The sequence below is a fragment of the Podarcis bocagei genome (assembly GCF_964188305.1).
Source record: "Podarcis bocagei genome assembly, chromosome: Z".
Classification (NCBI taxonomy): Eukaryota; Metazoa; Chordata; class Lepidosauria; order Squamata; family Lacertidae; genus Podarcis; species Podarcis bocagei.
Genome location: NC_138140.1, coordinates 7,285,768 through 7,312,557, shown reverse-complemented (window position 1 = coordinate 7,312,557; position 26,790 = coordinate 7,285,768). Strand labels below are relative to the sequence as shown.

Below are 26,790 nucleotides of genomic sequence, written 5' to 3'. Positions count from 1 at the left end.
AGAAGGTGCAGTTCTAAGCATCTTTTCACTCAATATCTTCTTTTTAAAAAATCAATATGGACCTCTGCATGGAGAATCTCCAAACCTCTCACCCTTTTCCATCTGTTGCTTCTCACCCTTTCCATACCAGAAAATGTAATTTGGTAAGCATGTGCCCTTGGGATCTGTATTTCCTGAGGGTCAAAACTGGATCTTCATGCACACACACCCATCTCCTGGCTTAAAAGCAGCTAGAAGGAAGGATTGTTATGAATGCTGCAAGGAGGAAAAAGAAGTCCAGATCAAACCACCCCACCAAAACTGCTATTAGCCTACTGGCAAGAACAATAAGAGGAGGAGAAGATATAAAAGGAATACTGGTGGGAAACAAAGCATTTAAGCTCAAAGCATTTGCAGATGACCTTGTGATAACAACAGAAAACCCGGTGGTGTGCTTACCTAGGGTTTTGGAGATGATTAATGAGTTTGGCCAGGTGGCAGGTTTCAAATTGAATAAAAATAAAACTAAGTTGCTGGTGAAAAATATGACAGAACAAAATAAAAATGAATTACAAAAAGTTACTGAAATGGTAATAATAATAAAAAGGTCAAATATTTGGGAGTTTTTTTGACCCCAAAGAATATTAATTTACATAAGGATAATTACCTAACCATGTGAAAAGAAGTAAAAAGAAAATTTGAGATTTGGGGGAGGTTGAATTTATCTTTCTGGGGAATGAGATCTGTGAGAAAAATGAACGTACTGCCGAGAATGCTATTTCTGTTTCAAGCAAGCCTGGTAATCGGTGGAGCAGGGCCCGTCAAGCAATGGCAAAGAGATATTTCAAGGTTTATATGGCAGCGGGGAAACCAAGAATAAAACACAAGCTGTTGACAGATTTTAAAGACGGAGGTGGCTTCTCCCTGGCAGATTTTAAAATATATTATGAATTTGCTTCTGTTCGGGCGACCCACCACGAATTTTTTTGTTCTAATAGACATTTATATTTTCCCCATACTTTTATCAGTGATTTCCTGATTATATGATCATGAAAACATTTATGAAGGGAAATGGTCGACATATAGAGACCTGCTGATAGAAAAAGAAGGGAAAATAAAATTTAAGGATTATGATGAGATAAGAGAATATGTTCACGATTGGCTGCAACACCGTCAATTAAATGAGGGTTTCAAAGAAGATAAAAAGAAGGGATTTGGAGATACCATATCTAGATTTCAAAGGGAAATTGTAGATGACAAAACAAACTCTTAAAGAAAATGTATAATTTATTGTTAGAATGGGAGACCAAAGATGAAGAGGCCAAATCTGTAATGATTAAATGGGCACAAGATACAGGACTCAATATACAACTGGAAGATTGGGGAAAACTATGGAAAATTAATTTAAAATTCATTGATTGTATATTGTTAAAAGAGAATTATATGAAAATGATGTATTGATGGTATACTACACCTGTGAAATTGGCAAAAATGTATAGAACAAGTTCTAATAAGTGCTGGAAATGTAAAGAAATGGAAGATATGTTTTTTGATATGTGGTGGAATTGTAAAATAATTAAAAATTATTGGGAAATGATTTATAATGAAATGAAAAAAAAATGTTTAAGTTAACTTTTGTTAAGAGGCTTTCTTATTAGGCATTTCATGTGAAGACCTGCCAAAAGATAAGAAGACTTTATTTATATATGCTACAACTGCGGCTAGGATTCTGCTAGCCCAAAGATGGAAAAGTGATGAAATACCTACGAAAGAACAATCGCAAGAAAAACTGATAAGAGTATGCTGAAATGGCAAAGTTAACTGGAAGACTCAAAGATAAGGACAATAGAAACTTTTTTAAAAAACTGGGAACCTTTTATGTTATATGTAAAGAAACAATGTAAAGAAATGAACTCACTTGCAGGGTTTGACTAAACACAATTAGCAAAATAGTGAAAACAGAAAAATGAAGATAAAATGTTAAGAACAAATTAAAATAATAAGCAGGAGAAATGAATGTGTAAGAAACCAGGAAGGGAAGTTAGGGGAAGTCATGGGGATGGGGTAATTGAGAAATCATTTTGTGTTTATATTGTTAATTGTGACTTTGTTAAAAAAGATGTAAAATTTAATAAAAAATATTTACAAAAAATAATAACTCTCTCTCTCTCTCTCTCTCTCTCTCTCTCTCTATATATATATATATATATATTATGAGGCGTCCTGTCTCTGCTGGCTCCAGGAATGGATAACATTACAAAATACAAATATATTAGACCTAGAGGGTCATGACAAAAGATTTGGATGGGATGCATATTTATGGTATGAAAAACTTAAGGTACACAGAGGATTCCTGAACCATGTAATAAGAAAGTCCTCATACACGGTATGGGACAAATATAACAGTTTGTTAGAACCAAAAATGCCATGGTGGATATTGCCACTAGAGGCAATATCTGTAAAGAAATTGAATATGAGAAAAGATTCAGCAATATATAAAGAATTACTTAAAGAAGAATAAAATGAGCTAAAACTGAAAAAAATTGATGACATTAGAGACCTTTTAACAGATTGGTTACAATATCACCAGCTGAATGATGCATTTAAGATGGATAAAAGAAAGGGTTTCACTACTGAAATATCAAGCTTTGAGAGAGAATTGTTATAGAATAAGGTGAAACTACTTTCGAAAAGGGACATGGGTGGCGCTGTGGGTTAAACCACAGAGCCTAGGACTTGCCGATCAGAAGGTCAGCGGTTCGAATCCCCGTGACGGGGTGAGCTCCCGTTGCTTGGTCCCTGCTCCTGCCAACCTAGCAGTTCAAAAGTGCAAGTAGATAAATAGGTACCGCTCCGGCGGGAAGGTAAACGGTGTTTCCGTGCGCTGCTCTAGTTCGCCAGAAGCGGCTTAGTCATGCTGGGCACATGACCCGGAAGCTGTACGCCAGCTCCCTCGGCCAATAAAGCGAGATGAGCGCCGCAACCCCAGAGTTGGCCACAACTGGACCTAATGGTCAGGGGCTCCTTTACCTTTACCTTACTTTCGAAAATGTATAAATTGTTGTTAGAATGGGAGGTAAAAGATGAAGTTCGTAATGATTCACCGGGCAAGAGATTTTGGATATAATATACAGTTGGCAGCATGGGAAAAATTATGTAAAGATGATCTAACATTTACAGTAAGCTATACACTGAAAGAAAATTATATGAAGAGGATGTATCGTTGGCATCTAACACCCAGTAGGTTAGCGGAAATGTATGGGACTAGTTCGAATGCATGTTGGAAATGTAAGGGAAAAGAGGGCACCTTTTATCATATGTGGTGGAACTGTAAAAAGATTAAGGAATTCTGGGAAATGATATATAATGAAGTATAAAAAATGTTTAAAATAACATTTGTCAAAAGACCAGAAGCCTTTCTTTTAGAAATTTTAGGTGCAGACAGGTCTTGAGAAGACTATTCATGTATGCGACTACAGCTGCAAGGATGCTACTTGCCCAGCGATGGAAAGAAGAGAAAATGCCGACAAAAGCGAACTGGCAGATGAAACTATTAGACTATGAAGATGGCAAGACTGACAGGGAAAATCAAAAATCAGGAGGATCAGAACTTCAATAGGGAATGGGACAAATACAAACTGTATTCGAAGGAACACTGCAATGACTTGAGTTCTTTTAACAACTCCTGCAATGTGACAAAGACTTATATACTTTGGAGGACTTTAATGTGGAGAAATTATAATATGCAGTTGACTTAGATATACTAAGGACCAACGAAGGGGAGGAGGCAAGTCCTAAGATTCAGAAGAATCTTGTTTAATGTGTTAAATTTGAGATTTATTTTGTAAAACTAATAAAAAATATTTAAAAAACAACAACCCTGCTATTAGCCCACTATGTTTCACCACCACCATCATGGCAAATAACAGCTGCAAGGGAAAGAGAACAAATTTCATCTGGAAAGTGACATAGAGAAAATGTCCCAGTTCTAACTGTAGCACACTATGCATTTCATCCCAAAGTTGCATCAAAGGGCAATAAAGTCAGGACACATCTGTTTGGGGCCTGTGTTATAGCTCTCAAGGTAATTAGCTTTTATAACGATTTGACGCTGGGAACTTGGCGAGCATTAATCAGCTCACACAACCACAAGGATTGCGAAGGAATAAGCTAAACCCGGCCTATCATGAACGAATGCCATGGAGGGATAATGTCTTTGTTTTAGTTCTGGAGATTTTCTGGAATACTGGATCCAGTTCACATTTAAACGTGAATCTCCCTAATTCACACTTTCCCAAACAATATGAAAACCAAACCATTGAAAATCACACTTTTCCAAATTTTGTAATGCAGCCCTCCAGCCAAGCAATGAGTTCAAAAATGCATATACAGTGAAACCTCTTCTTACATCCACCTCTGCTTGCGTCCGTTTCACCGAACGTCCGTGGCAAATCCGGGAGTAACTGGCGGGTTTGCCACCGTTCGTGCATGCGCAGGAGCAGTGATCGCTATTCGTGCATGAGCAGAAGTGGGCAATCACCACCCACACCTGCGCACAACAGCGCCTCTCCCAGCGACTCACTTCAACATCTGGATGGACCTCCAGAAAGGATTATGGTCGCAGGTAGAGGTTCCACTGTATTGCGGTAAAGTGTTGTGTGTAGGGGGCGGGGGAGGAAAATGCATATATTAGTGGAAAAAACATACAAGCATGCATTATATTAGGGTAACATGTTTTCAAAACATAAATATTAGTAGGCAAAATTAAATACACACTTATGATTATTAGGAGAAATTTGCAAATAATTCTGATGGATTTCCTTGAGAATGTTAAAAACGAATTGGAAGCTAACATGAAAATGTGGAGAGCTGAATTTAAGATTGGAAAAATGGCAAGCCAAGAACTGACAGGTTGCCCATCCCTAGCCCCAGGACAGTACCCTCCCAACCAGCTTTCTTGGTGCATGGTCCTCTGCCATTTTTCAAAGAATGAATATTAGACACAGTGCAGAAAAAGGAAGTTGAGGCTGATGGATACTACCTGGGTATAGAATCTGCAAAAAGAAAAAGAAAAAAGAGTGGATGTTAAGAGTTAATGAGTTTTCTTATTTCTCTGCTTTTTTAAAGGAGAGATAAAGACATGAAATGAGGGCAGCAGCAACTATACTGGTAAACCCCAATGGGAGGGAGCTTCACACCAGCAACACAGCAAAGATAAGGAAATCGCTCATTGCTGCTCCTTTGAGAGAACTGAGGCTGCCTACAGTGGAGTGTGAACAGAGAAAAGGAGGAACAGGAGAAAGAATAAGCAATCTGGCAACAGAAAGAGATATCTAGGACCAAGAGATTTCTATTAGAGAGATCTCAAGTGGTTGGGGAGAAAGGTAGTCTGACAGAAATCTGTACTCTGGCATCACTGGAAATACATACAAATTGCTCTCCACCCCCCAGTTCATTATTACCATGTCTGAGACTGAATGAGTTAACTTAAGATGATGCACTGCCATAGGACGGCTTCCTGGGTGAATGGAGGAATGTCGCAGAACATTTGTGTTCCCAACATTTCCATTTTTTCCTCACCAGGCTTTGGAAGGGCAGACGGTGAATAAACATACAAAGCAGCTTTGATTTTGTCTCTGCATTCCCACACCACTCTTCTCCATCTCAGTGTTTTGTTTTTAATCCTTTTCTGAATTCCTCCACCGAAAGATTGTCCCATGCTGCATTTTCCTCTCTGCATGGATTTTTGTCCGTGTTCTACGCAAGGTCACCATGTCAGTCTTTGATGTGATCAGAACTTTCCTTCGGTTTCTTTTGCCTCCTTATCTGTCTCTCCACTCCCTCCCTCTCTCCATGATCTCACCCCCTGCCTCATGGTAATAGTGCAAGAGGAGGTGGGAGGGGGGCGATAAAATAGCATCTGATCTTTACCTTGCTTCTTATCTAGCTGTTGCACAGCCTGGTATCAGGTCAAAGCATGAAACTCCATTAACTTTCTCGCTATGACATGCTTGTCATCAGATGATACAACACATTTATTTATCTGGATGTATTTGTGCTGGCTTACAGCTCCAGCGCAGGACAAACAGAGAGCTCGATCTACAACACATCTGTCTCTCGTTAACTTTCTGCACAACACACACACACAAACACACACACAGCCTTCTCATCGCCCTTAGTTTATTAATTATGAATTTATTTTACCAAACAGCCCAAGTGAGAAAACGTGGCCATTCTAGAAAGCTGTGGATGAACAGCCCAAACACTTATTTTCAAAGCCACTTAAAAACATACAACCAAGACTAAATAAAGTCAGAGAACCCTCAGGGTCCTTTCCATCTCTACAATCTGTGATTCTGCATTTCAGTCATTCTATCAAACAGGCTGGATTAGATCAAATCACCACATTTGATTGCATAGTGTGTATTTCACTTCAGTTGTATGTTTATACTGTATATGGATATAACATGAAAGGTAGTTCATTTGGATATATTAAATAGAGCTTTTGTGAGTGCAGCGCCAATATTTTGGGCTCCAACTCTGATTTATGGGGTGTTTACTAGGTATGCTTTCACTTTTTCAGGTGCAGGAACCATCCTTAAATCTATCCTGTGTAATTTCAGACTGAAGGTGCCCACCTTTCTTTATCTATTTCTCTCTGGGTGATTATACACCAACCGTATAATGGTTTTATACCAGTTTGAACAGTAATGCCTTCTACAAAAGTTCCGAGGAACTGTAGCTTGATGGGATTCTCATAAATATCTGTTGGGAGACCCCTAGCTCCCAGCTCCCAAAAAGAATTACCAATCTCTGTATTTGTCTCTATCTCTCAGACATGTACACACACGTGTGTGCACAAAACAGAAGAACAAAAATAAAATGACAGTAGTGCCACCAGTGCATGGCCCACCCTTTGATAAGCATGCAGTCCAGTTGGGTGTTGTAGCATTGAAGAATTACTGTGGGCCAGTGGTGTAGCATGGGTTGTCAGCACCCGGGGCAAGGCAAGTAATTTGCGCCCCCTAACCCGTGGATTTGCGCCCCCTAACCCTAACCCCCAGGTGTTGCGCCCGGTGCGGCCGCCCCCCCTGCACCCCCCACACTACGCCACTGCTGTGGGCAGATTGAATCATTCACATAGGGAGCATGGCAATTTTCTGTCTGAATCAAAATGCATAACATGCCTCCTGCAGAAAAAAGAGGGAAAGCATAGCTTACAAAGAACATAGGAAGGATCCAAGGAGCTTGATGCTGCAGTTCTTGAAAACAAGAGAGCTACTACAGTTGTACCTCAGCTCCTGAATACCTTGGGAGTCAACCAGAGGTGAGTGTTCCAGTTGTCAAACTTCTTTTGGAAGCTGAATGTCCGGCGCAGCTTCCGCTATTGTTTCCGCCTCACCTGCGCAATCAGGAACCAATTGGAAGCCGCACCTTGGTTTCTGAACTTTATGGATGGCGAACGGACTTCCGGAACGGATTCTGTTCGACTTCCGAGGTATGTCTGTATAGCTTTTTGGAGCAAATATATGATTCAAGACATCGCACAGTCACTGTGCTGCGTGCATCCCTGCATCTCTGCTTCCTCTCTCTCCTCTATTTCAACATTCACCTGAAAACTTGTCTCCCAAATGAATTATGTCTGCAACAGGTTCAAATGAAGAGGGGGAAGAGGTCAGTGAAGTTGCAGAGGATGACAGAAATCAGCTTGACTCACCATCCATGGCAATTAGCAAGTGACACCCTACAGAGGTTTTAGTGACAGCTCTGCTGGTGAAGCTGTTTGAGGTTTGGTGACAAAACCCTGAAGTATTATTGTGATACTATACTGAGAGATTTCCCCTGGGAGCCAAAAGTTACCGTCTAGAGAGTAGGGATGACACCTCATCCTGCCTGGGGATGCAACAAGCTGTCTCCAAAACACAACAGCACCTACCATATCCATCAAGTGATGCAGTTGTGTTTCATGCTGAGCATCGCTCAGCCCCTCCTTTCTCCCTGTCTCAACATTTCTAGAGGAGCAGGAAGAGGGAGACAATTGGTGTATTACTACCGTCACTGTTTCGGTTAGATTAAAGGTAAAAGGTAAAGGTACCACGTACGGGCCAGTCGTGTCCGACTCTAGGGTTGTGCGCCCATCTCACTTCAGAGGCCGGGGGCCAGCGCTGTCCGCAGACACTTCCGGGTCACATGGCCAGCGTGACAAGCTGCATCTGGCGAGCCAGCGCAGCACACGGAAACGCCGTTTACCTTCCCACTAGTAAGCGGTCCCTATTTATTTACTTGCACCCGGGGGTGCTTTCGAACTGCTAGGTTGGCAGGCGCTGGGACCGAGCAATGGGAACGCACCCCGCCGCAGGGATTCGAACCGCCGACCATGCGATCGGCAAGTCCTAGGCGCTGAGGTTTTACGCACAGCGCCACCCACGTCCCTTTGGTTAGATTACCTTTGGCTTTTTAGATCTTCTGTAGATGGAGAGAAGGAAAGTGATACAATGTAAATATGCTTTATTGCCAATTCCTGAAACGTCAGCAGAATGATATTCTGCCCTAAATCTTGTTTGGGGTTTCTTTTCTGAACTGTATTGAAAATTCAGTAATTTCTGTCTTTTGCAGACTTAAAGGTAAAGGTAAAGGACCCCTGACAGTTAAGTACAGTCGCAGACGACTTTGAGCTTGTGGTGCCCATCTCACTTTACAGACCAAGGAAGCCGGCGTTTGTCCACAGACAGTTTTTTCAGGTCATGTGGCCAGCAGGACTAAGCTGCTTCTGGCAAAACCAGAGCAGCGCACAGAAATGCCGTTTACCTTCCCACCGGAGCGGTACCTATTTATCTACTTGCACTTTTTGGCGTGCTTTCAAACTGCTAAGTTGGCAGGAGCTGGGACTGAGCAATGGGAACACACCCCGACGCGGGTATTAAACCACCGACCTTCTGATCGGCAAGCCCAAGAGGCTCAGTGGTTTAGACCACAGCGCCACCCACATCCCTGCAGACTTATACCGTTCTAAATAATTTACACAAAGAAAATCATGAGAAGAGGCAGAAACAGGCAAGAGGCAGGAAGAGGAAAATGAGCAGAATCCAGTATACCTATTTCTGAATGCCTGAAGAGGAAACTGCAACAGCTTTCACAGAAGCAGGACACCAAGATTTTCAAGAAAGAGTTTCTGCTCAGCACCCTTCCTGCAAGTATTATCATTACCATTTGTTGAGGGTGGTGGGAGGAGCCACGGCCTTCCTCTCCAGCTTGGAGCAAGAAGAAGCCCCGGATCCTACAGTTTTGCAGCACTTTGAGGGGAAAGCTGGACTGGTGAAGAAGACTCACCCAAATGGTCCCCCTGAAACTTTCCTTCTGCATACACTCCAACACTTCTCTGATGAAAACAGGGACATCTTATTCCATAATAATAATCATTTTATTATTTATACTTTGCCCACTTAGGCGGCTTCCAACATATATAAAAACATAATGAAACATTAAACATTTAAAAACTTCCCTATGCAGGGCTATCTTCAGATGTCTTCTAAAGGTTGTAAAGTTATTCATCTCCTTGGCTTGGGGCTTGCCGAACTCCATACCCCCCAACATTTATCCGACAAAAATAGGGACATCCTAAGGAAAGGCGGTACATTCTGGGATCAAATCAGAAACCGGGCAGGCTTCTGTAAATCTGGGACTGTCCCTGGAAAATAGGAACACTTGGAGAGACTGCTTTTGAGGCTGTCAGCATTCTTTGGCAATGAAAAATCTACCCTGGTAAGAATACCCCATCTTCTATGAATGATATTTAAGCCTGGCTGCTGAGGCTCCTCTCCCTCATGGATCACTGCCTTGCCGTGGTGAAGGGGCTTGAATAACTCAGAGAAGCTATGAGCTATGCTGTGCAGGGCCGCCCAAGACGGACAGGTTATAGTGGAGAGTTTTGACTAAACATGATCCACCTGGAGCAGGAACTGGCAAGCCACTCCATTGCTTTTGAATTATGGTGCTGAAGGATACTCTTGAGAGTCCCATGGACTGCAAGAAGATCAGATATACTCTGGTTTCTCTTCAGATAGTATAAATCTTTTGCCTTTTACAAACCTATTCATTCTTATGGATATCAGCCCTGAGTGCTCACTGGAAGGGCAGATCCTGAAGCTGAGGCTCCAATACTTTGGCCACCTCATGAGAAGAGAAGACTCCCTGGAAAAGACCCTGATTTTGGGAAAGACATGTTGGTTGAACAGTGTTCTCGAAGCTACCGGAATGAGTTTGACCAAACTACGGGAGGCAGTGGAAGACAGGAGTACCTGGCATGCTCTGGTCCATGGGGTCACAAAGAGTCGGACATGACTAAACAACTAAACAACAACAGCTGAGGCACCTTTAAGTACAGTAGAACCAGCAGTGGAACCAGTACAGTGGAACTTTATTTATTGTCTGTTGACATTCTTTTTGCTCTGCACATAAGTCTAAGTTACTTCTTTTTCAAAGCTGAATTAATTCTTTTTTTTTGTCCTACTTGAATTTATTAATATGTTTCATAAAACAATTTCTTCAACACACTCAATTTAATAAGTGGGTGCTTGTTGAAAGCTGCTTTGGGCACAGCTCACTGTGGAAAAGTGGCATATAAATAAACAAAACCAATCAACCAGTCAATCAAATTCTCACCCCCTTCCTTTCTAGAGCCAAGCAGAAGAGGAAAGCTAAGTTGACTGTTTTGGCAGTACACCTACTACTTGACCCACCGCTTTTTCCTCTGGCCTTGAAAAAGTAAGGTGAGCTCCCATGCTACCAAAATGGGCTCCTACCACCACCACCACCACCCCAGCTTTAAATCAAGAGCAGGGAGCAAGGAGTTTTCCTTGATTCTCCACAGTGCCTTAGTGGCAGGTCAGACACCAAGAGTGGGAGTAAACTCCACTGAACACAACAGGATTCACCTTTGAATGAACATGCAGACTGATATTGCAGCCTAAATTTTGACTTGGCTATAAAGGTCAGCTAAAATAAACGGCTCCTTGTATTTAAAGGCGTATCTAACTTTGGTGTTGACACACACCATTACTACTTAAACAGGACGGGCACATACGCTCAATATTCTGACCCCCCCCCCCCAATATCTCACTGGAGTGTGGCACTGAGAACACATGTCTGCTTCTCTTGGCGAAGCATCACGATTCCTTTTATCAGTAGTGCAGAGGGTTCAGGGGATGAATGCAGATAGAAGACAAGACCATCCCTGGGGAATTGTTCCACATTGAAGCAGCTTGTTGCTTTCTTGACTGTTTCTCTCCCAGCTACCTCTATCGTTTTGTTTTATTCATACAGATTTCTTTTTTTACCTTGGTTCTCAGCCATGCATGACCCCAACACTGCTTACACGATGAGATATATCAACACGGTCTCCCTGGCAGACCTAAAAGCACAGCAGGAAGCATTGGAGAGGAGACCCACCCAAGGCCCGATCCATGGCAGGGTGTTTAAAGATTAAAGCTAATGCTTTGTAAGGGGGTGGGGACAGAGAGAGAGAGAACATAGAATAAAATTGCTCCCTGCTACCGTGCACTCGCTTACTAGTTAAAATTTTAATGCCTTGTTTTTGTTTCTTCAGAGGAATTTTATTGCTATGTTGCAGGTTAACAATATTAAATGCTTTTCTAATGACATTTCAATAAGCAGAGATGGGTGTTGCTGCTTTCAAGAGACAACAACTAAAAATGCAGGCAATCAAATGTGCATTAGCCAAAACACTCTGGGGAAAGCATTTTCTGTTTGGCGCAAGGAAGAAAAACACATATTCTTATCACTTGTGTGAGCCTTCCTCTAAACACAATGCACAGAGCGTGGGCATGTAGAAGACGCACGGAATAAAAGGGTCAGGAGGTCAAGCCAGCCTGGGCCAGCTCCCCAGATCCTGCTCTCCAAACAGCAAGAGCTAATAGTCATTTTCTGCCAGAATGAATTTCACTTCAGGTTAAGAGGAGGGGAGCAGTTGATGAGAAGGGTACTATGTAAGCTCCTCTTTGGTTTCTGAATGCCATGTAACTCAACTGTTCTTAAATGACTAGCATATGGTGAAATCTGATCAAAAGGAAGGTGGAGGGGAGGCAGAGACCCCACTCAAGTTGATGGGGCCCATAGGAAAGTTAACCAGGGGGTCCACTGGAACGTGCAGGCTCATGGTGCTTTGGTAATACAGCACCCCAGGATTTCACACAAGATCGGAGCCTTGAATAGGCAGGATTGCATGCAGCTGTGAGCACCAGGGTAACAGGTGTTTAAGCTCATTGATTGGTTTCAGGGGTTCTAGGTTTGACAATGAGTTGGCAAGAGCACCAAGTCTAGTGGTGGAAGATGCATTGGGCTGAATACTTAGTAGGGAGCAGAGGGGAAATGGCCCCCCTGCCTTCTCCCATCAAGAGATTCCCTTGGAGGGTGACACTTCCTCTCCAGAAGCCCAAATCAGGGGCTGATAGACCCTAGTTGACAGACTACCAGTGTCTGAACAGCAGAAGTTTACGTTGAGGGTGACCCCCAACATCCGTCAACCCCCTTTTCTGTGAAAAGACAGCATATTAACCAGCAAGCAGTCTGGTTGATCAAGGGATGCAAGCCCCATGCCTATGCCAAACCTATGCATCTGTACTCAATAAAGCCTAATTGCAATTCATTCACGTGTCTCATGATCTTTGCTCACCGCCTGTACCCCCTCCCACAGCTTCACTACACCTGGGTCTGCAGTGCTTCTTGCTTGCTTAGATAGAGGATAGAGAGGGGTGTGTGACTGTAGAAACTAGCCTACTGTATGAAGGTAAGATATGCATATGTTGCTCCACCAGCTTTTGCCTCTGGCCCTAGTCATGACTGACATATGGCCCTCGGAAGGCTCCAAGATGAGAGTGCAGTCTTCAGACTGAAGAAGGTTCTCCACCCCTAGACCATACTGTTGGAACCAGCAGTAAGAAAGGCAAGGAGATTCCCTTTTTAAGAAAACTTAGTGAAGAGATGGAAATGATTGACATGCTTGAGCAGGGCTTTTTTTTCCCAGTCAGAACTTGCTTGAACTCTATTCTGGCATTTCTCAGATAAGGCACCATTGCCATTCTAAGAGAACAAGGGAGGTGTTCATAGTGAGTTCTGGCACCTCTTTTTTTAGAAAAATAGCACTGTGCTTGAGTGTCTATAGAGAAGTCTACGGAAAACTGGGTTGGACTCGAAGCTTCCATCCTCCTTAGCCAGCATGGCCTAGGGTCAAGGATGGTGAGAGTTAGAGCCGAACAACACCAATAACACCCAAAGGGCACCAGGTTGGGGAGACTGGTCTAGAAATCAGACGCTTGCTCTGAAATATGTGATTATGTTAATAATTGTGGAGGACTTCTCCTACCTTCGATCACTGCTGTGAAGCACACGTTAGCTTTAGTGGAAGGCCTGCAGAGATCATATTTTAAGGGATCCAAGCAAGAAATCAGATTTCTGCAGAGGTTTAATCCACTCCATAGGTTTTTAATATAGTGAGTATCCTTCTACCATTAAAAAAGGGGAAACAATAAATTCAAGGCTGCAGGGGATTTTAATTATTTTGCTGATGTGGTTCTCACACTGAGGCTGGCTTCCCACTTGCAGCGCAGGTGGCTGCATAAGCAGGTAGAAGCAGAGGTGGGGGCAAGATGTGGAGGTAGAAAAGGCATAAAGAGAGGGGGGGAAATGTTTCTACTCAACTCTTCAGCACTGCACGTCCTCTCTGCAGTTCCATCATGCCTCAAGCATGTGCACCATGAACTGTGTATCCATTGTGTTTTAAAACATAATCTTATTTTAATGAGAATTTTTTTAATGTAAAATAAGGTTTTTGTTTTGTTGTGCGTGGTTTAAAGTAATTATACTTGGATTTGTAATTTGCACTGTACATTTAATTCACACAGCAATTAAACACATTACTTGTTCAAATGCAAAAATGAAATCAAACATATCACAAGCATTTTACAGATGAACAGATGCTGGCTTGCTTAAGGCTGCATGGTGAAATGTAATGGATGATATGAGGTTCTGAGAGCTCCACTCTTGTCTTACACAGAATCACTCTTGGTCTTTCAGTATCCCTTTCTTAAAAAGGGGAATAAAAGCAGCCACTCGCAAAAGGTACTCAGCACAACAACAATTGTGAAGAACTCTGAAAATTAAGAAGGGATATAAAAGTTGTGTTGCTACCCACTTTTATTCATTTATTTAAAGCATTTATATCCTGTTCTTTAGCAGGCTCCCAGAGTAGCTTACAAAACCAGTTACCCACTGTCCTCAGGTTTACAAACTAAAACATGAGGGGGGGAAAGATGAGAAGGGAGGGAGGAAAAAGAAAGCTTATTGTTATAGGGTTGTATCCAATGCAGCACTAAGTTAAAGTTACATAGCGGCATAATTGTTCCACTGACAAAATGTTTTCCACTTATGAAACATTGTACAAGAGAATACACAAGCAAGTTGCTGGTATCTTTGTTGCACAATAGATTGTGCAATCCGCTGCACAACAAGGTTTTGCTAGCTGGATTCTTGATGCACAATACTGAAATTCACCCACCCGCTAGTTCAAGAGTCCTTGTGCTATTGAACGAAGAATGCAGTTATATACATCTGTCTACATATGTCTATCTAAGAGGACAACTGCTCTCCAAGAGTGTGTGTGTGTGTGTGTGTGTGTGTGTGTGTGTGAGAGAGAGAGAGAGAGAGAGAGAGAGAGAGAGAGAGAGAGAGAGAGAGAATGACTCTCCCCTCTTCCTGTAGCTCCAGATCCATGAGCATAGCAGGTAACAATGGACAATGTCAGGGCCAAAAGGACAGAGTCACTGCTTCTGCTCACGTACTTCAGGTGAGATGAAACACCTCTCTCTGTCGAAGACCTCAAGACAGCCACTGTGAGTCAGACAATCCCATAATAGATTGGCAAATAGCCTAAGCTAGTATAAGAACACTTCCTATGCTCCTACGGCTCTTTCCAGTTCCATTTGCTGCTCTATTGTTTTATATTTTCCATACCCAATGGAAAATTTCGGTTTGTAATACGTCATGTTATTTAAGTGTGGCCTTTATCCAGTGACAAAGTGGGTGGTGGGAACAATGTGCATTTAAATAAGAGCACAAGCCAGGAATCATTTATCAGCATGGGACCCTCAGGAATGAAAGAAAGGCTATGGAGACTTAGCAGAATACCTTTCACAATCCACCTGAGCATTCAATCATGAATTTAGAAATATGACCCATCTCCCTTACTGCCTTTCTATGCTATTACAAAAGATGACAATCCCCTCCTTCAAGGAGTGCTTTGAAGATTAAAAGCTCCAGGTGAGGGGCCTGCAAAGTATTACACTGAAAGATGCTGTACTTCATTTGTTTCCAGAAAGTTTCCATCCAGCAAAAAGGATATGCAAACTTCTCAGGTGACAAGTCCTCCTATCTTATCTAATATCCACCACACAAGAAGTACTAGGCTGCATCGTGTCTTATGGCAAGTCCCTACAGAGATGAACTGCACACAACCCCCAGGTTCCTCAATGGAAGGCAATGATTAACTTACTGTGTGTGTGTGTGCGTACACGCGCGCATGCGCATGCAGACGAATTGATTAATGTTTTTATCATTCAAAGCACCTGTCAGCAGCATCACAAGGCAGTATGCCTGTGACCTGTATTTGCATGCAAGCAAACTGCTCCTAGAAACTCAACACTCATTTGAAGTGCAGCAGCCCCTTGTGTTTACACATCGCAGCTCTGGGCAAGGGAAGAACAAACACCCAGCATGGCTGCTGCCCTTCTCATCCATCACTTTTTAATGACCCCTTCAGCACATTCCAAAGATGGCTGCCTCTGGCAAAGGGAAAGTGTGGGGGAGAGGGGGATGGAAGAAACAAACCTTTCTTTTCATAGTCAGGCTTCTCCCCGCTCCTGCCCAAGCTGTCCAGCGGCTGCATCATCTGGCTTGCAAACTCGTCCTCCTGGCAGCCATGTTCAGGCCGCAGGGGGTTCTCCTCCTCCTCGTAGTCGTAGTCATCCAGGATGGGGGTCTCGCGGATGGGCATGCCAATGACCGAGGTGTGGGCTTGTAAGCGTGAGTTCCGGAAGCTGTCCCTTCCCTGCGAGCCCAGCAGCACCGAAGGGATGTAATGGATCTCATGGGTGGCCTCTGTGCTGGCGCTCTTCTGCGGGATCCTGCGCTGCTTGTACCAACGGCGCTGGGCATACAAGGCAACGGTGAACACCAGCAGCAGCAACAGGAGAGCAATCAGGCCTCCCTAAATGGAAAGAGAGAGAAAAACTCTGTAGCTGTTCAACACCCTCACTCTCCAACACCATTTAAACCCAAATTTTAAAAATCAGTCTTATTAAGAAAACATTATTTTTCCAGTGTCTAAATTGCTAGGTGCTATACAGAAATTCCTTCAGGCAGACATGGTACATTAGAAACCCGCACTGAAATTAATGGATCTAATGTAGACGTGCCTATCTATTTCAGTTGGTCTACTCTGAGTAGGACTAACCCACGAGCCAGGGTTCACCTGCCCAGAAGTTGCTGGACTACAACTCTGGCCACTGGCCATGCTTGCTTAGACTGATGGGAGTTGTAGCAAAGGAAGCTTAAGAAAAGCTGTGAATATACTACTGTGCTTAAGCCTGTTGCATCCTTATATTTAGTTTAAGTGATAAGTTAACTTCTATATGAAAGAACACATCTCCTGGCCCGACTCTCTTTCACAAACTTCTTTTTGTTAATGAAACTTGTTGTTGTTTGAGGCAATGGCGGCAACCCTCTCCGATGCTGTGATTGCCCACAGCAATGCCCCTGGAGCAAGTTGCGGCTTATTGCTGCCACCGCCCCTCTGAAGCTTCTGCCTTCAGGTCAGGCTTGACCCCTCCCCCTTCCTCTCAGCTGGCCCAAGGGTGACCCTAAAGGGAAGCAGCTGCTGCCACCGCCGCTCCAGCCCCAAAGCCCAGGCCTGGGCACGCTTCCCTTGATGACGGAACTGTATTGGGTTGTGCCCCCTCAAAAAATGTGCCTGGGGCAATGCCCCTCCCAACCCCCACTCTATGTCACTGGTTACCTAACATATATGCCTAAGACTCATCCCTGAATCATATTGTTTCCTGTGTATTGCCGCGGAAGGGGGAAAACCCAGCTAATGTGGTATCTGTTGCAGAGGGGCTTAGGGTGTCAGACCAAGCATTTGCTATACAAAAGGCAAGCTTAGATTTCTACCCGGAACAGAGCAAATTTGTCACAGTTGTGAATCACCACTGCTTATTGTAACCCTTCCCTTCTGCACACCATGTAGCAGGGTCAGCTCTGGACATAAGGAATACAATAAGTAGCAAGGATGCTAATGTTTGAAATCCTTTGGTTTAGCATATGGATTTGGTCAGTTCAAAATGCTAGGGTGTATTATACTAAACTGAGCAACATTTCCAATAATAAAGTATTTCTCATTGGCTCAAATATATGTATGCCTACCTGAGGTGTACTTGGAAGCTGAATGAAAAGTTTGTGATAGATATAGATAGATAGATAGATAGATAGATAGATAGATAGATAATAGATAGATAGATAGATGATAATAGATGATAGATGATAGATGATAGATGATAGATGATAGATAGATAGATAGATAGATAGATGATAGATAGATAGAGATAGATAGATAGATAGATAGATAGATAGATAGATAGATGATAGATATAGATAGATGATAGATAGATGGATGATAGATTGATAGATAGATGATAGATAGATAGATATAGATAGATGATAGATAGATATAGATAGATAGATAGATAGATGATAGATAGATATAGATAGATAGATAGATAGATAGATAGATAGATAGATAGATAGATAGATGCTAGATAGATAGATAGATGATAGATAGATAGAAAGATAGATGATAGATATTTCTTGCATGGTGCAGAAGTTCAGCCTGCTCCAAGCACCCACAGAAGCAGGTGGACCATGGTGGGTCAGCACTTTATTGACCAGGGCTGCCCAGCTTAAGGCAGGCAGTAGCTGACCAGTGAGTCACAATCATCTCTCCCATCAATGGAGGCAACCCGTAGCACTCATACCTTACCACCCAGGTTGAGCTTATAACTTGTAACTGCCCCCCCAAAATTGCTTTTGCTGCATTTGCAGCACCAAAGTGACATCTCTGGGGCGCAAGCCTGGGAAGTGTGTATGGAGGTCCTGGCCTGCCCAGGCGACAAGACGCCCTTGTGGTCCAAAGGAAAGGAAAGCAATACATTTGGCTTGGCTGCAGGAGTTGCTGGAAGGAGGCATACAAAACACCATCCAACCACCTTAGGGACTCCACTCTGGATTTGTGTAAGCTTTACTCCTTAGGCTTTTCTTCTCCCGAAGATGTTCGACAAGGCAATGGCTACAGATTTTTCCTCAGGGTTTATTCCCAAAGCCTTTGAGAGTTTTCCTTCTCCTAGATGGGCTACCTTCCCATTTTCCTACCCTCATCTTGTGTAGAATCTGCGTTTTTGACTGCTGGACCCACTATTGGTCTCATCTGCTCAGTCTGCTGGAGCCTGCCTTCACATGCAGGACATGTCTCTAACTCACTGAGGGTTTGAGACCCATTGGCCACCCACACCTGGTTTAGCCAGTAAGACAAAGCTGTTCCCAGGGTGTGGCCGCTGTCACATGCTGACAGCTTCCAGGAGCCACAGATGAGAGCTGAGTGCAGGAGATGGGACCAGTGGTGGATGAACTACCCAGAAGGAGAACATCATGTCCCCCACCAGAGATACTGCCCCTCCCCTAGCACCCCATCTATAATTTTCAAAAAAGGTTATACAAGATTCTGCAAAATACAATGTGATCAAACAGGATCTGGTGACATTATGAATATATACCATTATAGATCACTGTTGAACAAATACAGTGGTACCTCGCAAGACGAATGCCTCGCAAGACGAAAGAGTTTTTCGTTTTTTGAGCTGCTTCGCAAGACGAATTTCCCTATGGGCTTGCTTCGCAAGACGAAAACGTCTTGCAAGTTTGTTTCCTTTTTCTTAAAACCGTTAATGCATTCCTATGGGAAACCGTTTCAATGCATTCCTATGGGAAACTGTGCTTCGCAAGACGAAAAATTCGCAAGACGAAAAAACTTGCAGAACGAATTAATTTCGTCTTGCGAGGCACCACTGTACAGACAAACAAACAAGTATATGAATGCATGGAAAGTAGTGACCAAAACAGTTAATAACAGAAATAACAGTTAAACAAGACAAGGTTACAAAACATGAACCCTATTAGAATCATAGAATTGGAAGGGACCCTGAGGATCATCTAGTCCAACCCCTGCAATGAAGGAATAGGCAGCTCTCCTATATGGATATCAAACCTGTAACCTTGGTGTTATCAGCACCACACTCTAACCAACTGAGGTAACTTATACCAAGGGAAAGTAATTAAAGTTGGTGCTTTTTGACAACAAAGTGAAATCAAAACTTAGGGCTTCTGCACATGACCTGTTTATTCAGCAATCATTCCAATTTGCTTACATGCAGGCTAGATTATATCCAGTCTTCATTGAGCATTTCTTCTGATTTGTTTGGAAGAACAGTGTACTGCAAGGAGCATTAGTCCTCATTTACTTGTGGGGTGGTTGCACATCTCCCCGTTAATAATTCAATAACCCCACAAGTTTCAGTACATCTTCCTGGCATTTTGGAACGCAAAAGTCATTTTCTTTTATCTTTTAGTGGATTTGGGCTGTGTGCACATTATTGGCTTAAAGCACAGAGGGGTCATTATTTTCTCAATTTGGATTGAAGCTGGTTAGGGTGAAAGCACATCAAAATGCAGTATCTACCGTAATTTAAAAATGAGAGGACAATTACAGGATAGATATGGATTGTGATGATGTGTACACCTCTTCCCAAAGCAGTGGTGGGAGGACAGAGGCAGAGTGAACGTGAGTGTGTTCACAGCATTAGTGCACTAGGGCAAGAGTACTTTAAACTAATTGCACAAACCTAAATTTTCAGTGCATGATTCACTCTTTTCAACAAAAGTTTCAAAGTATCATTAAAGCTCAGTCAATATTGGAAGTTGAGAAAGAACTTCAAGAACAGAGACATACTTTTCCTTCAGAAACCTGTCAAGAAAGCCCATAATTCCTGAGCTGATTTCAAACGGAGCAGAGGTTAAGTTTCCACATCCCTGCAAAGGATAAACAAGTTAACAAGCCCCAGAAAGAAGAATTAGAGCCTTCATTTACAGACACTGCCCATTTTCAGCTGCTTATTTTCTGTCAGTGACCCCTACACCAGCAGCCCAGTGTTTAAACATGAAATGCACAGAGAGAAGAAAGATCTTTCTGAAAAGTCAAACTTCGGAGGGATTCAGAAAGGGCTTGTTTTAATCTATTTTTCATGATGAATTGTCCAACCAAAAGCACCAGATAGAGAAAAGGGGAAGGAAAAGGGATAATATGTGAAATGTTTTATTTGACAATGTGTCATTCCAAACTGATTATTTCTGTCTCCAAGCTCCCCCCTCACCCCATATTCCCAAACAATGGCTACATCCAGGGGGGATTTAGTATTCTAAGACAGGATTTATAATACTCTGTTCTGCAGTGATAAGAACACAGGCCTTTAATCCTCCGAGCTGTGAACATGCATATTCTCTTGCATAATAGATAGCCTTTTTGCCATACTTCCGTGGTGTCCCCAAACCACACAAGCACTGGCAGAGAAGGACAAAGCATGGAGCTCTCAGAAGAGTATCTAGAATGCAGATTGGGCCTCTTAAAGAGTACCTAGAACCTTGTCCCAAGGTAAGCAGAGCACAAATCCATGTTTCTCACAGTCCATTGTCAGTATGCACATGTTTATGGCATTAAACAGAGACAGATTAAAAGATTTTGAGTTCTGCAACCAAAGACAACAATTGTGGGACTGGAGTGATTTCTGCAACCTGAACAACTGTTTGTTTGTTTGTTTGCTTGCTTGCTTAGTAAAAAGCTCATTCAGCACATTTGCTCACAACTGCATTGAGGCAGAAGTGATTTTGTTTGATTCCCCTTTGTTTTTCATTTTCATATTTTGTTTTATTTTTAGGGATAAGGGACATATAATGAAAAGGGCAAGCGGGATAATTACTGCTACCTAACCTAGGGGTGGGGGAGAATGAGACCGGCTGTTCAATGTTTAATGTCAAACCAATGCCCATTTCTCTTCATCCTCAAATTCCCATTGCCCATACAGTGTTCTTACTACACACTAGCATTCAACAGTCATGGGGAGAGGGGGGACTGACTCCACTTAGAACCTAGATGTTTTGGACAACTGACACCCAGGTGCAGATATTCCTTTGGGGGCGCAAGAGGGTTGTTTGATACAGCTGCCGATTCTCCTGGAGGAAACAGTTTATAGGTAAAGAAAGCAAAACTGTGACTGCTAGTCTTGCTGCTGATGTACTACCCTAAGATAAGCCTTTGCTTCGCATCAAGTCAAAACCTGTATTGTGGCCTGTTTCATTCCAATCAAACCATGACCTACAACCATGGCTTGTTCTCGGCTTGCCAAGCACGAACTGGAGCAGTATGAGCTAAATGTTTTCCATGAGCATGACACAGCAATAAATGGAAAAGTTTGATCTTCTGAAATGAACTTAAGAGCTGTCTTCCCATAGAGGCAGGTTCTGCTAAAATGAGGTCCATTTTGCTGAATGCTCTGATCTTTCAGTTGTTGATGCTCTTTATTATTAATTTAGAGCATTCTTGTTAGCTAATTAATATGGGAAAATATTTTTAAGCTCCAGGTCTACATTGATGCCCCACAATATTGAGTGAATACATTTTTTTTGCTGCTTTTTTGCTGTCTTCCTCCCAAGAGCACCTCCCTGTGTAACATGCTACGAAATATAATGTGTTGTTTATTCTTCTTTGCAGGTCATTAATGATGATAAATAGGGGACTTGCTACTGCCAATCTCAGTGAAATCCTTGTGGATACCTCCTCCTCCCCTCTCCATGGACTGTCATTCATCACCATCTTCATTGCATTCCTGTCATTTCTGAAGCCTCTGTAATCCTAAAGTGCCTCAGTTCTATAAGCCCTGGAAGGAAAAGAGAAGGAAAGAAATCCTCCTCACCACCACTAGCTGCTGAAATGCTAAACAGAGGTGATGAATGTCTGGTGTAACAAACCCCAGGCCTGTTTCTCTTAAGAATTCCCCTTATCTACCAAAAAACATTCTCCATCCATAATCCTCACTTCAAGTCCTCAAGCGGACACAGTGGACTGCTAGGCAGGTAATGCTGGTCACAAACTGTTGTTAAGAATATTAGCTTGTATATGAGCTGCATTCAGGTCAAGCAGTCCCTACCCAAGCAGAGAAAGTAACTCACAGAATGGCTGGTTTACCACTGCATGCAAACTGGTGCTTGTATTTGGTTTCTCCAAAGCAAACCACAAGTGGGAAGCCAAGCCATGCCTTCTGTTTGTGGTTTGTTTTGAGAGAAACCGAAAATGAACACTGGCTTGTAAATAACACTAAGCAAGCTGCTGCCTGAGTTGTTTCCCCACACTAGGAAAGGAGGGGTGAAATGAGAGCTGCTTAAACTGCATGCACAAGTGTGCAGCTCAAGGACATAACCAATGGATGGGGGGGCAGCTGTACCCCCATCAAGTAAATCAATAAAAACACTTAACTAACTGACCAATTGCATTGCAGATAACTTGGTTCTGCCCACCCCGCCCCCCATTAATCGTAGCTACGCCCATGGTGCAACTCATACATAGGCTAGTTTCCCTAAAGATTATTTATTACCAGTGTGATGTCCAGGCATGGCTGGTGCTTTACATAATTCCACACAGAGATTCTCAGATAACAGCCAAACCATGGGATGACAGAGCAATAAAGTAAGTTTTTGGAATGAAGATTGTGGTTACAATGCTTCTCCTCTGGTCCTGCTGCTACCACCCACTGCACTACCCAGGGTTAAACCATGGTTTGTTGTGACATATTGGAGGGATTCATAGGAACCAACTTCATAAAATATTTGAGGGGGGTTACCCCAACCCCAGTTGATGGCCATTGCCATTCAAATGGTTTGTGTGCACTGTGTCATGTGATTGATTATGCCGGGTGGGGCTTACCCGCTGCTCAGATGAAGATGACTGATCAGATGAAGATGAAGGATGGGGGGGGGGAGTTAGAGGCCGATGATTCCAGGGAGGGACCAAGTGAGCTGTCAGCTATTCAGCCAGCTCAGCCCACATCCCCACCTCTCATGCCACGGGAGCCTCCCCTCTCCTCAGTTCCTGCTGGTGGACACAGCCGTGGCTAGGTGATCTTGCGCCCCTGGCAGAACCGTTCAGATTGCGCCCCTTAGCCAAGGACAAAGTAGCTCTTCTTTCCACCTCTCCTAAACCCCACCACCACCCATTCAATTCCTCACGCACTTCACCTTGTGATGAATTCTTTCAAAGAAAATCCAATATTTAATTTCTTATTTCTTAATAAAAGGTTTTCGGGCACCCCAAAGGACCCTCCAGCGCAGCCAGCAAGTAGACCCCTTCTTGCCAAGGGGCCGCCCCTTTTCGACTCCCCTGCACCCTGGAGAGCCCTCCTCCACCCCACCCCCCAAGCCCACCAGGAGCGTGCGTAAAAGGCCGCTCAAACATTTGGTTCCTAACTTGGCTGAGGAAGATTTTCTTCCGCCTTTGAAAGGGGGTCACTGGCAGCTTTCTGGCCCCTCTTGATTCCTCTGAGTGGCCAGTGCCCCCTGGTTTGATGGCTTAACAGTGGGGAGCTCTGTGCATGGAGCAGAGGCAGCGGATCTTCCTCTGCTTCCCAGGGCCCCTTGGTCAGTCAGGATCTGGAGGGCAGCTGCTGTGCTCTTGGCTGACCTCCAGCATCCTTCTTCTCCTTCCTCCTCCAGGGCTCAGGATGCCTCGTAAGCGCTGGGGGAAGATGAGGGTGCAGATGCAGCCAACCGGGACAGGACGTGCAGCGGTGGGAGTGGTGCCAAGGACGATGGGAGTTGCCCGCTGAAGAAAGGCACCTCGCTGCTGCAAGGGGAGCTGGAGCGCATTTGCTGGAAGCTGGGGCGGCTGCACAGGCGATGGGCACAGCTGTGGGTGCAGCACAAGCTCCTGGAGCGGGAGGCGCAGAAGCTGCGCACCAAGAGCCAGGAGTTCCTGGGCTACATGTCGTTGGGCAACAAGAGCCGGCAGCTGCAGGTGCAGATCCAACGCGAGCACTGGGAGCTTCTGGCCCGCTCCGCAGAGCAGGAGACAGTGCTGCGCCACCGGGAGACTGATTCCCCCCCCCCGTCTGCTCTCCTGGTGGGGTCCTTCCTCACCACCCCGTACCTATGGCTCTGCTGGTGGGTCTCCACCTCCAGAGGAAACATCACCTGTATGTCAACCATTGAAACAACATTTTAGGTGCCTAGTCATGCCTTGAACCTGCTGCGCCTTTGACCTCTGCTTTGTCTACTTACCACACTAATTTAGCTCAACATGAGGCAACAGTGTGATGCAGCAGCAAGAGAAGAAGGGAAAGGAAAGGAAAGGAAGTGTCCAGATCAAAGGAAGTAATAATCCCACTCTATTCTTCCTTGGCCAGACCACACCTGGAATATTGTGTCTAGTTCTAGGTGCCACAATTGAAGAAGGATATTGACAAGCTGGAAGGCAAGCAAGGAAGGCAGCCAAGATGATCAAGGGTTTGTAAACCAGGTCTTTAGAGGAATAGTTACAAGAAAAGAGATTCTGACTAAATATTAGAAAGAACTTTCTGACAGTAAGAACTGTTTGACAATGGAACAGACTTCCATGAAAGGTGCTGAACTCACCCTCATTGGAGGTTTTACAGCAGAGGTTGGATGGCCATCTGTCATGTATGATCTAGTTGAGATTGCTGCAATACAGGTGGCTAGACCAGATGACCTTTGGGAACTGTTAAAATTCTATGATTCAATATCCTTTGGGGCGTGCTTCCTTCTTAAACCTAGAGATGAAATGGGATTCATAGTGCTGTTTAACAAAAGGGTTATCTCTCTGCCAGGTATTTTAAGAAGTCAGCCTCCTTTTGCAAAGCGTATATTATGTATGTCTTTATTAGGTACTATACCAACCATATACACAAAGGGCATACTTTTAATAGCAGATACAAGTACTCCAAAGATATAGAATATGCACAAGAGGGCAGAGTTACAATTGCTGTGGGAACTCTAACTTTAAAGTATGTGACTTCCTGTGCATAAAAAATAATCACAGTGAAGAATGTTCAATTTCTGTATAGTTTCATCTCAAAGCTGATTTTCATTTAGTGTTCCAAGGAAGGGGAGAGGGAGGGAGAGAGAGAGAGAGAACAGCAATTCTGTCAAGCAGATATTTTGTTTGACTAAAATATGCACTACCACGTTCCACTAAGTGCTTACTTGAATTAGCTTAAGATTTGATCTGAAACCAGGCTCACACCACGAAACATGAAAAGCTGTAGAAAAATGGGGGGGGGGAGCCTTTGGTAACTATGATTGGTAACCAGTCATAGCTTCTTGCCTTTTGACATGTCAAAAACCCTCAGATAAGAGCAAGGTCCATTGCAACTAGTGTGGTACTTTAAAAAAAATAAAAATGTTCCACTTCTTGGTCTCCCAAGATAATATGGCAGTACAATTCAGAGTGAATATTGAAATACCTCAAATATTTCTCTTTAATTTGGTCCACACAATTGGGCAATGGATCACTTAATTTTTTGTCATTTTGTTTTCAAAATTTGCTGCTTTTACACATTGTGCACAAAGCATGAACAATAACTAGAAAAACTACTCGGATTAAAAGCACACACAACAATGAAAGTGTGCTAATGTAGCACCACACCTATCCAGAGACTATTATTATTGCTACTAGCACTATCGTGGTAGAGATCTTGCCTTTCCTCCAAGGAAGCACAAGGTGGCATATATGGCTATCCTCTCCTTGTGAGGTGGGTTAGACTGAAAGACAGTGACTGGACCACTGTCACCCTGTGAGAGTCATTATCAGGTGGGGATTTGAGCCCTGGTCTTTGTTTGACACTCTAACCACTACACCATGCTGGCCCTCTACTCTATTCCTTTACTTTGTCAACAGACAGGAGGGAGAAAGCCCCCCCTCTCTCTATCTCTCCCCCCATCAGTCAAGAACCCAACCACCAAGATCAAAACTGCATGTGTCATAGGGAGAGAGGTGTGAATACACAGAGACTGCTTTCAAACACGGTTTCATTGTCACATACATGAGTGAGCAGTAAGCCTTCCTGGAATAGGTTTCCCAGAACTTAGGTCCCCTGAAGTTGTTGGACAGCAAGCTGTCATTCCTACCCAGCAGGTCAGTGGTCAGGGAGTATGAGAATTGTTGTCCATCAGCTGAGGACCTGAGGTAGGGGAAACCAGACCAAAAGAAAGAGGGCAACAGAATAATAACATGAGGACACATGCATGAGTCAATGAGGCCCTGCTCTAAGAATTGTGTGAGTGGGTGGGTGCATGCACACTTGTGTACAGTTCCTTTTTGCACCTGCACATTGACAAGAGGGAAAGGGGAGATTCCTTCAGAGAAGGTCACATCCTAAGAACTAGGATGACTCTTCTTCAGGGTTCATCGGCTCTCTGTTCCAGGTTATGTCATGAGTGTGTGGGAGAGAAAGACCCCAATTAACACTGGGGTACCATCACTGGCCTCATGAAAGTTTTGCTTTTCTTGCCAAAGCCTCATGCAGTTCAGTAGTTGACAACAAGCAAGAGGGGCTGTTTCAATAAATTTTC

At 43.5% G+C, this 26,790-nt stretch overlaps 1 protein-coding gene across 3 annotated transcripts in view; it reads right to left on the bottom strand.

Moving 5' to 3' along the window:
* The window catches only part of ASTN2 (astrotactin 2), a 693,046-nt gene that overhangs the window by 444,252 nt on the left and 222,004 nt on the right, over nucleotides 1–26,790 (bottom strand). For all 3 annotated transcript variants that reach the window (XM_081179638.1, XM_081179639.1, XM_081179640.1), the window contains exon 3: nucleotides 15,880–16,258. In XM_081179638.1, the coding sequence (XP_081035764.1) occupies nucleotides 15,880–16,258 (379 nt within the window). The remainder of the gene's footprint in view (nucleotides 1–15,879; nucleotides 16,259–26,790) is intronic.